At 35.2% G+C, this 19301-nt stretch overlaps 1 protein-coding gene across 2 annotated transcripts in view; it reads right to left on the minus strand.

Moving 5' to 3' along the window:
• Positions 1 to 19301, minus strand: part of LOC120412871 (glutamate receptor 1-like) — a 306882-nt gene that overhangs the window by 119249 nt on the left and 168332 nt on the right. For both annotated transcript variants that reach the window (XM_039573502.2, XM_039573501.2), the window contains exon 3: positions 8231 to 8488. In XM_039573502.2, the coding sequence (XP_039429436.1) occupies positions 8231 to 8488 (258 nt within the window). The remainder of the gene's footprint in view (positions 1 to 8230; positions 8489 to 19301) is intronic.

A 19301-nucleotide genomic window follows, 5' to 3' on the forward strand; every position in this document is an offset into this window, starting at 1 on the left:
GCAAGTAAGGTAAAAATTGGATTAAAAATATGTTTTTGTCTAACTTCTCCAATAAATCTAATCTTTTGATTTTTGTAAATTTATTTTTTGAATCAATTGAAATTGAATTTACAGTTTCAATTTCAATTTCAATAGTGTTTTTATTAGAATTTAACAGTTCTGCCCCAGGATGTTACATTTGCAATTCAGAGATTTGGAGAACCTTTCAACTGAGATCAATTCATAAGCCTTTGCAGGGAGGATACATATTTCTAAGTTTAGATTTTGCTAACTGGGTGTTCTTTTAGGATAAATTTACAGTTTCATAATGAATTGTTGACGTTTTTGCGAAGAGAAGGTCTCTACGAAATCGGTTCTTTTTTTAAATTTTAATGTTTAATTTTTTTAATCCGGCTGAAACTTTTTTGGTATGCCCAAAAAAGCCATTTTGCATCATTAGTTTGTCCATATAATTTGCCATATGAATTTGGCAGCTATACATTCAAACATGATATGTGAAAATTCAAAAATCTGTATCTTTTGAAGGAATTTTTTGATCGATTTGAAGTCTTCGGTAAAGTTGTAGGTATGGGTAAGGACTACACTGAAAAAAAGATACATGGTAAAAAATTTGTGGTGATTTTTATTTCACTTTTTGTCACTAAAACTTGATTTGCAAAAAAAAAACACATTTTTTTATTTGCTGTTATGCCAACTTTTCAAAAATGTTCAGATTGTGCAAAAAATCTTTGACTGAATTGTAAAATGTATAATCAATACTGATTTTTTTTTAAATCGAAATATCGGTCGCAAACATTTGTAAACTTTATTTTTTGATGTAAAATTTGCAATCAAAAAGTACTTTAGAGAAATTTTGATAAAGTGCACCATTTTCAAGTTGTAGCCATTTTTCGGTAACTTTTTTGAAAATAGTCAGAGTTATTTATTTTAAATAAGTACCCATGTTTGCTCACTTTTGAAATAAATATTTTTGAAAAGCTGAGAAAATTATCAATATTTTTTTGCCTTCCTCACCTCAATGAGGAAAGGCTTTAAAACCACTCGAAAAATGAACTCCTTTATTAGACCTCGTAGACCCACCTTCACGTATACCTATCGACTCAGAATCAAATTCTGTACAAATGTCTGTGCGTGTGTCTGGATGTGAGTCCGTGCACCGAAAAATATGCACACGATTATCTCCGGATTGGCTGAACCGATTTCGACCGTTTTGGTCTCATTCGATCTGTCTTGGGGTCCCACAAGACCCTAGTTAATATTATGAAGTTTAGTAAAGTACTTCAAAAGTTATGCTTAAAAAACGATTTCGAATAAAGTCCGGAAGATTGTAAAAAGGGTGGTTTTTGTAAGAAAACCCGTCATGCTATACATTTTTTGAAAGGTATTCAAAAGACCTTTCCAACGAGCCCAAAACATTGAAGATCTGACAATCCTATCAAAAGTTATGAGCACTTAAGTGTTATTTATGCACTTTTTGGAGGTTGGATCTCAAATATTTTGATGAAAACGTTGTCCGGATCCGCCATGCGACCTGTCTTTGTAAAGGTAATCAAAAGACCTTTCCAATGAGCCTAAAACGTTGAAGATCTGACAACCCTATCAAAAGTTATAACCACTTGAGTGTTATTTATACACTTTTTTAGGCCGGATTTCAGATATTTTGATAAAAATAAGTCTTGTTTAAACTCTTTTTTGAGGCTCTGTAGTGTAACTTTATGAATGTAAGGAAGGCACCACCCACCTAAAGGTGGATTAAGCAACGTTTTTATATTTGAACTTTGTTGATACGACCTTTAGTTGCTGAGATATTGACATGCAATGGTTTTAAAACAGGAAAAAATCTGACATTCTAAGTTTAATTTAAAATATGAAACATTCTTAAAATTTGCCGATCTTTTCGATATTTTTTTAAATTTCAAGGCTTACATTTCAAAAGAGCGTAATTTAGAATGTTTGACCATTTTGAAATGCTAGTCTGTTTTTTTTGGAAATCAAGTTATAGTGATAAAAAGTGAAATAAAAAATCATCAATTTTTTTCACCGTGTATCATTTTTTCAGTGGAGTCCTTATTCATTCCTACAACGAATCGGAAACAGTCGTTGGCCACCAACGGCGCCCGCCATGTCACTTTGTAGATCTCGGGAAAATGGGGCGGGAATGTTAGTTAGCACCGGTTGCTACCAAGTGTGGGTTCTATACGATATCTACACCCCCACGTGTGCCGAAAAAAACTACTTCTACTTGGGATTTTATTAGTGGGTTAGGGTAATAGTCAGGATTCATCATAGAAGATGATGATGTGACCCAAAAATCAATAAGTTTTGTTTAGGCCGCTGCAAATATTTTTCAAAGTTTATGTCGCCCTCCCTTTCAAAGTTGGCCTGATTAATCAGGGGGCAAAAAAACATTTTTTTTCGAAAAAAAACATGGCTTCTTTGGGCATACCAAATGTTTCAGTCGGACTAAAAAACACAAAAATAAAAAATAAAAAACTAACTTAATCCACCTATGTGGTTGATGCCTTCCTCACTTGTTACCAACAATGGGTAATATGAGTGGTTTGGACACATATTTCAGCTATTTTTTTTAGGTCCAGAAAAATAAGTACACAGATATAACTTAAGTTGTCATAACTCGAGACAGGGTTGCCAGATCTTCAATTATGTGGACTCGTTGGAAAGTTCTTTCGATTACCTAACCAACGATGGGTCGGATGATGGATCCGGACATAGTTTACATACATTTAAGTGAGATCCGGCTTCAAAAAAGTACATAAATATCACTTAAGTGGTCATAACTCGAGACAGGGTTGCCAGATCTTCGATATTGTGGACTCGTTGGAAAGGTCTCTTGATTACCTAATCAACGATGAGTTGGATGATGGTTCCGGACATCGTTTACATACATTTAAGTGAGATCCGGCTTCAAAAAAGTACATCAATATCACTTAAGTAGTCATAACTCGAGACATGGTTGCCAGATCTTCAATTATGTGGACTCGTTAGAAAGGTCTCTCGATAACCTAACCAATGATGGGTCGGATGATTGATCCGGACATCGTTTACATGCAATTAAGTGAGATCCGGCTTCAAAAAAGTACATAAATATCACTTAAGTGGTCATAACTCGAGACAGGGTTGCCAGATCTTCGATATTGTGGACTCGTTGGAAAGGTCTTTTGATTACCTAACCAACGATGAGTCGGATGATGGTTCCGGACATCGTTTACATACATTTAAGTGAGATCCGGCTTCAAAAAAGTACATACATATCACTTAAGTGGTCATAACTCGAGACAGGGTTGCCAGATCTTAAATGTTGTGGACTCGTTGGAAAGGTCTCTTGATTACCTAACCAACGATGAGTCGGATGATGGTTTCGGACATCGTTTTTATACATTTAAGTGAGATCCGGCTTCAAAAAAGTACATACATATCACTTAAGTGGTCATAACTCGAGACAGGGTTGCCAGATCTTCGATGTTGCGGACTCGTTGGAAAAGTCTCTTGATTACCTAACCAACGATGGGTCGGATGATGGATCCGGACATCGTTTTCATGCATTTAAGTGAGATCCGGCTTCAAAAAAGTACTTAAATATCACTTAAGTGGTCATAACTCGAGACAGGGTTGCCAGATCTTCGATATTGTGGACTCGTTGGAAAGTTCTTTCGATTACCTAACCAACGATGGGTCGGATGATGGATCCGGACATAGTTTACATACATTTAAGTGAGATCCGGCTTCAAAAAAGTACATAAATATCACTTAAGTGGTCAGAACTCGAGACAGGGTTGCCAGATCTTCGATATTGTGGACTCGTTGGAAAGGTCTTTTGATTACCTAATCAACGATGAGTTGGATGATGGTTCCGGACATCGTTTACATACATTTAAGTGAGATCCGGCTTCAAAAAAGTACATCAATATCACTTAAGTAGTCATAACTCGAGACATGGTTGCCAGATCTTCAATTATGTGGACTCGTTGGAAAGGTCTCTCGATAACCTAACCAATGATGGGTCGGATGATTGATCCGGACATCGTTTACATGCAATTAAGTGAGATCCGGCTTCAAAAAAGTACATAAATATCACTTAAGTGGTCATAACTCGAGACAGGGTTGCCAGATCTTCGATATTGTGGACTCGTTGGAAAGGTCTTTTGATTACCTAACCAACGATGAGTCGGATGATGGTTTAGGACATCGTTTACATACATTTAAGTGAGATCCGGCTTCAAAAAAGTACATACATATCACTTAAGTGGTCATAACTCGAGACAGGGTTGCCAGATCTTAAATGTTGTGGACTCGTTGGAAAGGTCTCTTGATTACCTAACCAACGATGAGTCGGATGATGGTTTCGGACATCGTTTTTATACATTTAAGTGAGATCCGGCTTCAAAAAAGTACATACATATCACTTAAGTGGTCATAACTCGAGACAGGGTTGCCAGATATTCGATGTTGTGGACTCGTTGGAAAGGTCTCTCGATTACCTAACCAACGATGGGTCGGATGATGGATCCGGACATCGTTTTCATGCATTTAAGTGAGATCCGGCTTCAAAAAAGTACTTAAATATCACTTAAGTGGTCATAACTCGAGACAGGGTTGCCAGATCTTCGATATTGTGGTCTCTTTGGAAAGGTCTCTTGATTACCTATTTAACGATAAGTCGGATGATGGTTCCGGACATCGTTTACATGCATATAATTGAGATCCGGATATATGTTAAAACACATTTTTATACATAACTTTTAAACTACTTATCGAAACTTCAAACAATTCAATAGCGATGTATGGGACCCTAAACCAAGTCGAATGCAACTGGTTCGATCAAAATTGGTTCAGCCAGTGCTGAGAAAACTTGGCAAGATTTTTGAACACATACATACATACACACACACACACATACACACACACACACACATACACACACACAGACATTTGTTCAGTTTTCGATTCTGAGTCGATCTGTATATATGAAGGTGGGTCTTCGAGCTTTTAATAAAAAGTTCATTTTTAGAGCAGGATTATAGCCTTACCTCAGTGAGGAAGGCAAAACGATTTCTCAGCACGATCACGACGACCAAATAGGGAAAAATTACATGACATCTAGTGGACTTTTTCTAAAGGTCTCATATCCCTAGTAACATTTTTAAACTTACAGGTTTTTTCATGGTTCTGAAAACCAGGGCTGTGGAGTCGGAGTCGGAGTCGGAGCCGGAGTCGGTGGAGTCGGGTCTTTTTGGGGACCTGGAGTCGGAGTCGGAGTCGGAGTCGTCAAAACTCGAACAGCTGGAGTCGGAGTCGGAGCCGGAGTCGGCTAAATTTTATGAGCTGGAGTCGGAGTCGGAGTCGGAGCCGAAGATTTCTGATAACCCGGAGTCGGAGTCGGAGCCGGAGTTATCTTAAATTCAACAAAAAATATGTTTTTTTATTGTTCAGTATTTCCTATATAACAGCTTAATTTACAAAACAACTTATATTTTTAATTGATTTATCAGATGCCATTATGTATTTGAAGCTTTTTATTGTGATTGAAAAGCTCTAATTGTGTTATTACACTATAATCACTTAATGATACCCAAGTATGTAGTATCATAATTAAAAAAAAATATTGGTCAGACTATATTTATGTTCCCTTTCAATTCAAATTTGACCAAATTTCATCCAGTTATTTCTGAAAAAGTACACACAAAGTCATCTTTTACCCCGATAGCGAATGTCTTAGAGGTTTTAAGTTAAATCATTTTTTAGGAAAAAATTACGAGGTACATAAAAAGATTATAAATAGTAATCACTGTTTTTGCAGATCGAAAAAGAGTCACTGACAGTTTAACTTTTGTAACAAATAATCAACGATAATAACAATCTCTTACTTGGAACTCAACATGCGCATTTTGTTTAAAACTGAGTACAAGAAAATCAAAGTGTTGCATTTAAAATAATTTAAACTAACAAAAAATGTCAAAAGATGTTGCAACAAATTTGAAATAATCATTGATTGTTGATGTTGATGTTGATTTTAGGTAAACTATTTTGATATCGTTGCAAATTATCGTTGAACAAATCTCAAGAATTCAGTACAAAAATGAACTAATAAAAAATGTATAGAACAAAATATAGGATTTTAATTTATTTTTAAAATATTATAAATAAAAACACAGAATCAAAATATTATCAACTGGTACGAATTTTCTCATACTGTATGTCTTACGCCAATATGACGGAAGGTGATAATCATTGTAAATCAATGTACCCTAAAAAAATTAAATATTTGTGACCTAAAAAATATTTTACTTGTGGAAATTTGTTTTTTATAATATTTTTCATATATTTTGATGGAGGCGCAAGATCATCCATAAAGCTTCGTTTTAGGTGAAGATTCACGAAGAATCGTGCACCTCCTTTAAAAGTATATTAAATTTGAATATTAAAATAAATTAAAAAAATCCAGGTTGAAATATTTTCCATGTCACAGATATTTGAAAAGAACATCTTAAGCTTCCTTTCCACAAAGAATTTGTTTAGATACATTGATTTGCAATAATAATCTCCTTCAGCCATGGCGTGATGTCCATGTACGTCTTAACAAAAAAAAAGTTTCGTTTAAAATTGACATTTAAAAAACAAGGTGCCTGTCACTGTGCTTCTTAAAAATGTCAGCCTGAAAGTGAGCAAATTGAATTTTAATGTTTAATAGATCATTAAAGCCAGATTTCTTTTAGTTATTCATTCAAAAATAACAATTTAATATTTAAATTTATTAGCTTTGAAAAAAATATTTTCAAATTTGAGGTTAAGCAAGTAAATCCAAATTTACTTACAAAACTGTTCTTCTCAAAATGCCTCTAAAACTGAAGATATTTTTTGATTTCTGTTTCCATAACGTATAAAACTTGTAACCTAAAAACTTTTTTCCGTTTATTTACTTTATTTTACTTAACTTATTTTCTTGAGAAAAACATGACGCTTAAAGAGTATTTATATAATCCTATTTATCAATGTTTGAAAAATAATTAACTAATAATAGTTAACTAACTTTTGAAACATTTAAAAACATGTGGAGTCGGAGGCGGAGTCGGAGCCAACCATTTGTTGAAAGCTGGAGTCGGAGTCGGAGTCGGAGTCGGCTAGAGTTGGTAGGCCGGAGTCGGAGTCGGAGTCGGAGCCAACCAATTGTTCATAGCCGGAGCCGGAGTCGGAGTCGGAGTCAGCTAATCTGAGAAAGCCGGAGTCGGAGTCGTTTGAAATATGACCCGACTCCGCAGCCCTGCTGAAAACCCTCATACGGCCTAAATAGGCTTTTATGGCCTACTTAAAACCTAAAATGTTACTAGGGATGCCATGGGTTCTCCATGCTGGATAAAAAAAACGAAGTGGAGATTTTGTTCTCCGAAAAAATCTCGTTGAATTAGGAGTTTCATACTTTAATTTTAATTTTCCCTTAAACAGAGTTTTACTACACAGCTAAAAAAGTAGTAATCCAACTGCGTGTAAAAGGCCTGGGTGTTAAATAAATATTGCATTATGTTATGCAATTTTATGTGATTTTACATCTTGAAATATGTAGCCCATCAGTATGGGAAGCCTACTTGACCGAAATATCAAGCTCATATATGCGTTTATCCTAACGGCTATTCATCGGTATGATGGCCGAGTGGGCTAAGGCGCCAGTCCTTACTGTGGCAGGTTTGAACTTTTTAAACGTCGGTTGCAACTTTTTTTTGTGTTTGCAAAAAATGTATATGCAGTGTGTAATATAAAGTGTTTATTTTGACGAAGGTGACCATCGGAGATTTTGCTGTGTAAAAATGAAATTAAAATTAGTGTTTCAAAAGCAAAAAAACTTAATCACAAAATTCCACCCACTACTAAACACAACATTTTTCTCTTTAACGTTAAAAAAAACACACACACACACACACACACACACACACACACACACACACACAAACTCAATGCTGCACATGTTCGCGGCCGCTATGATGGATTAGTCGGGGCGAGAATTTAATTTAATATTTTATCACCCCACAGGCAAATACTTCCGACATCCCGGAGAAAGGAAGGTTGGGGGGCGTTATCGTTGCAGGAATTCCGGGGTCACGGGCTTACATCAGGGCACGGCGACACAGATTCTCGCTTGCTCGCTCGTGTCGCGCGCGCAAATTTCATCAAAATAACATTATCTGTGATAAAATCAGAGCTGGGCCCGGGTCCTTACCGTCGTGCGAGTCGTACATGTAGATGATCCGGTCCCAGCCGTAGTAGCGCACCGTGTCGATGATGGCCTGGTAGTAGTCCGGCCGCATGCTGATGGCAAAGTCGAGCGCCCCGGACGACGGCTGCAGGACCTTCTCCGGGAACCAGGGCGTGACGAACGGCATCTGGAACGTGTTGCTGTACGAGTGCAGCGTGTCGAACGAGTCCGGCGAGACGGCGCCGAGCATCGCGAACACGCCGCGCGAAAATTGATTACAGACTGCGGGGAGGATGGGAAAGGAGAGAAGAAGAAGAAGAAAAGTTGTGAAAATCTTACAAGAAAAAGACGACGAAGATTGAGGAGGAAATTATTTGATGAAATTACATCGCGCCAAGGGATGGCATGTTGTGACTTGATTTTGGCACCTCCCATCATTTTGGAACGGCAAGCATTTATTTTAATTAGCTCGAGCCATTCCGGAAACTGAAGTAATTAAAATGGATTTTGTTTATGTTACGAGTCATGGTAGGAACATTACTATTTTGATTCGTAGGAAAATCACGCCGATGGAATTTAGTATGAACCTAATTTAAAATCAAAGTTAGTTTATTTTTAAGATGCAGTTCATCGATTTCAGGTCAAACTCAAATTCAAATTCGGCATGTTAGTTGCTCCTCTCCGAAAAAGGGTGGTTCAAAAATGGCGTTTTTGTCGATTTTCGCTAAAAAAACCTTTTTTGAATGTTTCTGGCACGGATGAACCAATGTTAGAGCACCACAATTCAAAAGAAAGGTTAGGTTCGCTTTTTTAGGAAAAATATGTTGAGGTTCAAAAAACCTAGCTGAACAGTTGAAAAGATCCTATGAAAATTTCATTTGCTGATTTGAAAGTCTCGGAACCAAAGGACTCATATCTGAAAATATGTTTCCCTGTTTCCTAGTAATCTTTAACATACATATCTTTAAATAATATGGTAATATTCATTACGAAATGGTAACAGATTTTGTATCAAAAAATGTTTAATCTTCCATAAAAAAATGATAAATTTTCATCAAAAAATAATGAATTTTCATCAGTACACATTTGTATACATTATTTTCGGTAATATTACCCAAAAAAGAGTTAATAATAAACCTACCAAATTTTCAACATTTCAAAATTCAACTTTTTTTTTTGCTGTGTAACCTGTAGCAAAATTTGAGTAATTGAAATACGCAATTTTTTACTCATAAATGTATAGGTCATCGCTTAAGTTTTTAAAACATTGCAGTTATAGTGAAAAAAATCATTTTTCCCATTTTCGTCATTTTTTTCCTTTTTGCGCGGGGCGCGCCGTGAACATATTTTGAAAAAAAAAAATTATTTTCTTACATTTTCAAAGAGTTAATGATAGAAAAAAATATATCCTGAAGATTGAATTTTGCCAAAAATGGGTTTTTTAAGTGTTGGACATAATTTTTCAACTGACGATTTATAGGAAACCTTTGTTTAACTTTAATTTTTTTTAATGAAGCAATTATACACATAATTTCATAATTTTTAAATCAAGCTTCAAATTTTCCACAACCCATAACACTATCTCATGTAAAAAAAAATCATTTTGTAGTAAAAAGTAAAATAATTAAATCAAGATATTTTAGTGTACATATCTATTTATTTCTCAAAACTGCTAATCATAAACTCACAACTTTACCGAAGACACTTAATCGATCATAAAATCTCTTTTCCCATTTTCTATTTTGGATGACGTGCCCGCAAAATTGTATGAGGACTTATAAAATCTTAAGATGAAATGAGCTTTTCTTGACCATTTCTTTAAAACAAATCATAAAAAATGGCTCATTTGTAATTTTATATTTTTTTTGTTTAATTTTCATGTATAAAATATAATTTTAATAAAAAATCATAATTAAAAATATTTATCTAATGATATAAAAATATTTATATTCAATGTAAGGGACCATCTATAAACTACGTGGAAACTTTAGAAGGGGTGTATGCACAATTGTCCACGAAGGAGAGGGGGGTGGGGTAACAGTTTCTCAAAAAAGTGTCCACGTGGTTTATGGATGGTCGCATAACTAAAATTTGCTCAATTTTTTTTTTATTTCATGAAATATTTCACTGCGTACCCTATTCCAAAATCGATTTGAGGAATAAATATAAAAAATGCGACATTTCGATAAATAAATGCAATTTTCGATAAATAAATTCAATTTGAGGAATAAATTTGAAAAATGCGAAATAATTATTCTATAGATAAATTTTCGATAAATTGTTCAAGCTACTTATGGCTATCCATAAATCTGTAAATTTCAAAGTCTGTATTATTTGTAGGAATTTTTTGATCGATTTGGTGTCTTCGGCAAAGTGGTAGGTATGGATTAGGACTTGGTGATTTTTAATTTCACTTCTTCTTGATTTAAAAAAAAACTAACCTAATCCACCTATGTGGTTGATGCCTTCCTCACTTTTTACCAAAAATGAGTAATATGAGTGGTTTGGACACACATTCAGCTTTTTTTAGTTCCAGAAAAAAACACAGATATAACTTATGTAGTAAAAACTCAAGACAGGGTTGCCAGATCTTCAATGTTTTGGACTCATTGGAAAGGCCTTTCAATTACCTAACCAACGATTGGTCGGATGAAGGATCTGGACATAGTTTACATACATTAAAGTGAGATCCGGCTTCAAAAAAGTACATAAATATCACTTAAGTGGTCATAACTCGAGACAGGGTTACCAGATCTTCAATGTTTTGGACTCTTTGGAAATGCTTTTCAATTGTCTAACCAACGATGGGTCGGATGATGGATCCGGACATAGTTTACATACATTTAGGTGAGATCCGGCTTCAACATAAATATCACTTCAGTGATCATAACTCGAGACAGGGTTGCCAGATCTTCAATGTTTTTGACTCATTGGAAAGGCCTTTCAATTACCTAACCTACGATGGGTCGGATGATGGACCCGGACATCGTTTGCATGTATATAATTGAGATCCGGATATTTGCGAAAACACATTTTTATACATTACTTTTGAACTACTTATCGAAACTTCAAACAATTCAATAGAGATGTATGGGACCTTAAACCAAGTCGAATGCAACTGGTTCGATCAAAATCGGTTCAGCCAGTGCTGAGAAAACTCAGTGAGAATTTTGGTCACATACATACATACACACACACACACAGACATTTGTTCAGTTTTCGATTCTGAGTCGATATGTATACATTATGGTGGGTCTAGGAGCTTTTAATAAAAAGTTCATTTTCAGAGCAGGATTATAGCTTTACCTCAGTGAGGAAAGCAAAACACTATTTTTTTCTGATATTTTTTAGGGGACATCAAATGCAAACTTTTCAGAAATTTTCAGAATGTGCAAAAAATCTTTGACTGAGTTATGAATTTTCGAATCAATTACTAATTTTTTCTTCAAAAACTCGAAATGCTTACATTTCAAAAGGGTTAATCATTCAAAATAACGCCCTTTCGGAATGTTTGTATAGATAAAAAAAAATATGCAAATATTGTTTTCGATAAGATCGGAAAATTTCACGAATGTTTCAGATTTTAACATTGGAAATCAGACCATTAGTTGCTGAGATATCGACATTAGAAAATGGTGGGTTGTTTGGGTGAGACTTAGATTTCGTTTCGTTTTTTAAAAATCAGTATCGATTCAAAAATTCATAACTCGGTCAAAGATTTTATGCACATTCTGGAAATTTTTGAAGTTGGTATTTGATGTCTCCTTAAACTTATCAGAAGAAATAAAAATAGAGTTTTTTTTTCTGCAAATCAAGTTTTAGTGGCAAAAAGTGAAATTGAAAATCACAAAAAAAAATTACCCTTTATTTTAAAGGGTAGTCCTTCTCTATACCTACAACTTTGCCGAAGACACCGAATGGATCAACAAATTCCTTCAAAAAATACATATTTATATTTTTGAATTTTCATATTTCATTTTTGTATGGACAGCTGCAAATTTTGTATGGAATTTTATATAGACAATCTAATGATGCAAAATGGCTTCTTTGGGCATACCGAAGGCAACCAAATAGTTTCAGCCAGATTAAAAAATACAAAAATATAGAATTACTGAAATCTCAGAGAATTGCTCAACTGCTAAAAGATTATCACAGGATCTATCTATCATCTTAAAGAAAATGATGTCACGTTCAAATAATCTTTGAGTAATATTTGCAACGGCCTTATTGGCATTTTCTCCACTACTTAGTGGTAACAGATAGGAGTATTTTATGATTAATATTTTGTATTTTTTTAAACTACTCGTGATTTGTATGAGGACATTCGTGACATTCGAAAAAAAAAATGTTGAAGCTTTCAAATAAAAACATCACCAAACCGGTCTGCACGAGCCATCCGTTTTAGCCAGAACGCCGTTTTCCATTCCAAAGAAAAGCCACCTCAAAGCGCCCAGGCTGCCTTAAAAATTCCCGGAAAAACATGCCGCTCGCCTCAGTGAAAAGCAAAGAGACGCCGGGAAATTCAATTTGACTCCATCTTTCGCGCAAAGTGAAAGAAAAGCTTTTGACAGGTGAAGGTGTGCGTGCGTGCGTGCGTGCGTGTTTGCCGAGGAGATGAAAAATGGCGATGGAAAATATTTCTGTGTGCGGGAAAAATGAGTTTTGTCTTTCTTTTTTTTTCCTGTGCGAGTGCTCTTTCAGGATGTCGCTTTGTCGCTCGTTGTAACAATGAATGCTGTCTTTAAAAGTGTTAAAGGACTTGAATTGTTGTGTTCTTGTTCTGGAACATGGTTTAAAAAAGTTGTTCAGTATTCTTGATTTTTTTGAAAATATAAAAATTTGAAAGATTTGAATAAATTTAAAACAACAGCATTGAAATTATTCAAAAGTTACATTGACATATATTTTTTGAAATTTTATAAACACATTTTGCCCATTTTCTTCAAAAAAATCCAAGAAAAGTACGCGTGACTTGTTTGTACAAAGAAGCACATTCATTTGACTTATTTCTTTGGATTGTACCAGCAACGAGATGAATCGAATGGAACGAAACTGGCTCGGAAGCTGGAAAAATTATTTGTTGGCAGTGTGCTACTGTTTCTTTGTGAAAGTATTCCAACCTGAATTGGTTTGGCCCAAACCTTAGTGCTTGAGTACAAATCCGTGTTTTGAGTGTTTTTATGTTTACGCAGCATACAGAGATTTATCCGGAAAAGTCTTTGCGGCACTTGAATTGATGTTCTCTGATTCGTGAAAAAATTAGGCAAATATTTTTTTTTTAATTAAGATTGCTATTTCAATCAAAATTGAAGTTTTATAAACATTTCATCCATTGCCATGATGCACATAAACTTCCACATTGCATCATTTCGGGAAACAGTTCTGCCATGTTCCACTAATTAAAATACCGCAGACTCACACAAACATGCCCCCCGCTCCCCCTTTACACCCACACAAACAAGCAGCCAACACAAACACAATCCAGGCTGGCTGGGCTGGATGGCTGCAAAAGCAAACGCCCCGAGTTGCTTCATCTGCAATTTTCTCCAACGACTTTCGAGGATAATTTAATTTGTCAAAAACAACGTCACCCACGCCTCTGCAGCTGAACGCGCTCGTTTTCCCTCGTGATGGAAGAGAGATCGCGTTTTCCACGAAAATTAAAACGTAGCGTGGCGATTTTGCAGAAGATTTTTTTTATCATTTTCAGCTTTTGAGCAATTCTCTACCAAAACCGGAAATGGATTTTATTTGTATTTTTTGATTTGGCTCAAACTTTGTGAGGGCCTTCCCTATGACCAAATAAGCTATTTTGCGTCATTGGTTAACCCATACAAGTCTCCATACAATTTTGGCAGCTGTCCATACAAAAATGGTATGTAAATATTCAAACAGCTGTAACTTTCGAGTGAATTTTCTGATCAATTTGGTGTCTTTGGCAAAGTTGTAGGTATTGTTGAGGACTTTTGAGAAAAAAATAGGCACACGGAAAAAAATTGCAGATCAATCATTTTTTTTTTTCACTAAAACTCAATTTCCCAAAATTCGTATTTTTTGATTTTCGAGATTTATTGATATGTTTAAGGGGACAAAAATCCGCAACTTTTGAGCCATAGAGAAACATGGTCAAAAAATCTGCCGCTGAGTTATGAATTTTTGAAAAAAAGAAAGTGATTTTTGGAAAAAATCGAAGATTTATACAAAAACAAGTTTGCCATTATTTTTTAATGCTAAATTGAATTTGCAATCGAAAATTACATTACAGATTTTTTGATAAAGGGCTTTGTTTTCAAGATATAGCCACCGAAAGTTTGATTTTGGTGAAATATTTGCAGTTTTTCAATTTTAAAAATAGTTACCATGAGTGACGATTTTCAAAAATATTGTTTTTGAAAAGTTCAGAAAATTTGATATAAAATTGTCTAGGAGACGTTGAAGATTGGACCTCGGGTTTCTGAGATAGAGCCGCTTTAAAAAAAAAAGAAACACGAAAATTGAAGTTTTCTAAGTCTCACCAAAGCCATTACCCATTTTTTTTCTAATGACGATATCTCAGCAACAAATGGTCCGATTTTCAATGTTAATACATGAAAAATTCGTTAAATTTTCCAATCTTTTCGAAAAAATATTTTGATTTTTTTTAAATCAAGACTAACATTTTAAAAGGGCCAAACATTGAATATTACGTCCATTTAAAATGCTAGTCGAGATTAAAAAATTTCAAAATATTTTTTCGAAAAGATTGGAAAATTTCACGAATGTTTTATGTTTTGACATTGAAAATCGGACCATTAATTGCTGAGATATCGACATTAGAAATTGGTGGGTTGTTTTGGTGAGACTTAGAAAACTTCAATTTTCGTGTTTCCTTTTCTTGAAGCGGCTCTATCTCAGCAACCCGAGGTCCAATGTTCAATGTCTCTTTAACAATTTTATAGCAAATTTTCTGAACTTTTCAAAAAAAAAAAATTACAAATGGTCACTCATGGTCACACACAAAAAAAATCCATTTCCGGTTTTGGTAGAGAATTGCTCAAATTTTTTTTTTATTAAATTATTATAAAATCAAATTTGCAACTCCATCACCTTAAAAATACGAGGAATTTTTGGAAGATTCAAACCCATTGTTTCATCATAATTATTTAATTTCTGAAATAAATATTTTCCAAATTATAATCGTGGATAGGCCCTTTGGTTTATCAAACCGAGTTTTTGTAAGTGTGCGTATTGCCGCCGCACGCCACAATTCGAGATGTCCAAATTTCAAACAATCAGAGTGTGGGTCCAAAATAGGTTCAGCGATGTCTCCAAAATACATTCAATAAGTCCAAAAAGCATCCAAAAAATGTTTTACTTGAAATGCTTATAACAATGGAATGGTTAAATTATTTTTAATTTTCAATAGTACACCCAAGTAACAATCCAAATGCTCCTAAGTTTTATCAGTTTTTATAAAACATTTGAAAAAAGCTTCTTGCTTTTATAAAAGCTTTTATCAAGTCTTTTTGGGCTTAGCAAAATACTGTTCTGGAAATATCTTGGAAAAATCTTGAAAAGTTCTTGAAGAACATGGAGCAAAGTTTTATTGATCTATTTTTAATTTACTTACAGTTATCTTGAAGAAGACATTTCCAGAACAAATTGACTTCACCAAACCAGTATTAAATCCAAGTTGTTTAGGGAAAGCTTTATTCGATATCTTTTTGTCTTGACCTTTCAAATGTAAAACTCAGTCTACTTTTAGCAGCAAGAAGATCGGACGTTTCCAATGTGCCGGGCAAACTCTTTTATTTAATTTGTTGAGCAAAAAGATTAAACTGCTTTCTTAATTGTGATGTGATTAAATTGTGTCATATTTAGATTCGTGAGGTGATCAAACAAGTTAGTGTTGTGCTTCTTTCTGAGCTTCCGGCATGAAAATTTGAAGACGGTTCCGAATCATCAAGTGCAAAAAGTGACAAGTATTCTTTTCAGTTGTTGTAAATAAATATTAATAAATAAAAACGTTGAATTGAATGTAACTCTAGTTTTATTCAAATATGACGAAAACTCGCTATTCGTAATTCACGAAAATGACGAAAATGTGTCAACACATGTTTTTTGGATCTATCTCCAGTGGGCTAAAACTTGCATGCGCTACGGTCGCAGTATTGTGCATTTTACTCTAGATTAAAACTATATCAAAGCTCACTTCAGTCTAGAACCCCTTGCTTAATCTTAAACAAGAGCTTTTCAAGAAACGTTATTCTTGATCAAGAGTATCTCCAGAAAAGATGTTTTTCTAATAGCTTTCAGTAAGAACAAATAGATTTAAAGAATTTCGCCATGTTTAAATAAAAAAAATAGCGATCTATATGGACGCCATGACGGTGTTTACAGCTATACAAGAAAAGTTTGCTTCAATTTTATGAAAAAATGAGAGTTATTCTGATAGAATATTTTATTCGGTGTCTACTTTTTCGAGGTATCTCTAGAAATTGATAGGTTTAATTTTAATGGCATGGATTTTCTCATTATGATTGAATCGATAATCAAGCACTTATTTATATAATCATTATATTCTTATCACCGAATAAAGTTAACCATTTGTCGTGTGAAGTTTCAAAGAAAAGTTGGATTTAATAAAATAAATCTTGCACCCATATTTTCTTCATAAAATATAATTTATCCTAATCAAGAATACACAAGTTTAAAATATGTTTTATTGCGTCTACCAAGAGATCTTCAATAAAGCTATAAATTTGAATAAGAATCTACTAGATCTCTTGAGAATATCTGGAGAAACCGTTAAAAATCAACAGCAATACTGTTTGGCTCTAAAACTCTCCTGAAATACGCTCTCGACAACCTCCTAAAATAGTCCATTTTACACTTAATGCTGCTTTAACTCTTCTTTATTGCTGCTTTCAGGATAAAGCGGTTTTTTGCTCAAATCTTTCCAGAGACTCTTGAAATAAACTTCCAGAGTGAATTAAAACGTAGATTGTTACTTGGGCACTTTGTTAAGCATAAATTAAGGCACAAAACAATCCTGAAGCGAGCCAAATTAGTTAGACCGTTCCTGAGAACTATGCGAAATTTGTTGACGCTTTGCATAGTAGGTCCAAAATAGGGCCATATACCCTATGTCAAAATCGAACCCAGAAAGTACCGTCTTGTTGGCCGACAGCGCAAAACTTAATGGCGTTGAATGATTATTTTAAAAAAATCGTAAAACTTTGCGAAAAACGGCGATTGGCCAAAAAATTAATATCATAGGTTTACAGTCCCAACATTGGATGCTGTAGCAAAAAGATATCAAGATTTTAAACTTATCCTTTTAAAACAATAATTTGCAAAAGCTACTGGAAAAAGTCAAACCTATATTGGATATATATGGCACATTTTGACGTGCTTCGAAATACGATTAAAAAACAATCAAGAAAATTAGATTTCATCGACTTCAATGCCCGTTTCACCTAAATCGGGGTACCTCGATACGACCTCTAGAACAAACCGTGCAAAACCTACAAAAACAGCCTCTTAAACTTTGTGTCTCGATTTGTCTCTCATACAGTTGACCTAGAGTGCTTATATCTGACCCAGATGCTAGTTATAAATGTCTTAACAATTTTGAACATCTCTTTTTCAAATCTCTGTAACTTTGAATCAAAAAATATAAAAACCAAACTCAAAGCATCAAATAATCCACCCAATAAAAGCGCATTCATCCAAATGGCAACAAACAGCCAAGATTCCCGGCTTCACCGAAGATTTCCCTGCTCCACACGTTTGATGTTGGAAAACAAGCCGAAAAAAAAACGCCAGTACGGAAAGGTAAGACGGTTCCATTTCCTTTTTTTCCCAGCATTTTTTTTTTATTTTCCTCTGACTTTCCTCCATCAAAATGTAGCGATGCTTATCGTCAGTGATGCGACACGCCTACACTGCCGTTGCCAAACGGTAATGCTCTAATACTACACACGCTCTGGTTGACTGCCTCCGCCGGCAGCGTCAGCGTCATGTCTCTGTACTGATGTTGCAGAGAATTGCTGTAAAACAACCTCATCCTGGCTGCTGCTGTCAAGGTGGCACTGTTGCTGCTCTCGTTTCGTATATTCAAATCCCACGAAAGCCATCAACAATGCTCAGGTCGTGCTGTCGAAAATTGGGGAAGGTGGGGTGTGTTGGAAAGAACTCATGTTTTGAATGAATTTTTGGTCAATTAAAATTTGAATTCGGAATTTAAACAAACTATTTTGGGAACCATTTTTTTTTTAATTTTGATGTCTTTAAAGCCAGTTTACCCCAAGTTTCCCCACCCTGTGACAGCCTGACACAATACGCTTGGAAAAGACGCCGACGCAGGATGAAATTACATTTCATGCTTCAGCGACGAATGTGTCTCCGATGGGGACGCCCCCTGCTGGTCTGCTGCATCTGCTAGCTTCGAGCCCAATCTGGCAATCTGTAGAACGGTCTGGTTCCCCCAAACGGGAAAATCCCAGTTCGTAAGGCCGTGATTTCCACCACTTGCATGGCACGGAAAAGAATTCGTGGTGATCTGTGTCGTAAAAAACGACTCTCGAATAACTTTAGTTTGCAAAACATCTCGATACATTTTTTCTCTCCGTGCTTGCAGCTGAGGCCACCGTCAGTCAGCCCAGACACAGTCGGCACGTGTGCGGTTTCTTATCGATAAACGATTACACCACGGAACAACCAACACCGCACCGGCTTCTATCTATCAAAAGTGATGTTCTTCCAAGTCGAAGAAGTTCAGCCTGGGCCACCTGGGACGGGAGGCAACCTTGAGGTGGCTACAGAAGCGATGTTTATGTCAGACCAAAACCAATCGCAATTTCCTCGGCGATACTGCTGCGTGTGGAGGAAAACCGAGCTCAGATTGCAATCGATTGGAGATTGGAGATATTGTGCGTTTACGTGGAGGATGCCGCTGTGTTTTGGACGGTGGAAGTTCCAGATGGATTCCCACGATTTATGTTTGACTGAATTGATATAAGTTAAAATACTTTGTAAAGTTGGTTGTATCTGTGAGGAATTTTCGATTGCATAATGCATAATTTTTAATTATCTCATAAAATCAATGAAACTT

This window comes from Culex pipiens, chromosome 3 (genome assembly GCF_016801865.2).
Source record: "Culex pipiens pallens isolate TS chromosome 3, TS_CPP_V2, whole genome shotgun sequence".
In the NCBI taxonomy this organism is placed as follows: domain Eukaryota; kingdom Metazoa; phylum Arthropoda; class Insecta; order Diptera; family Culicidae; genus Culex; species Culex pipiens.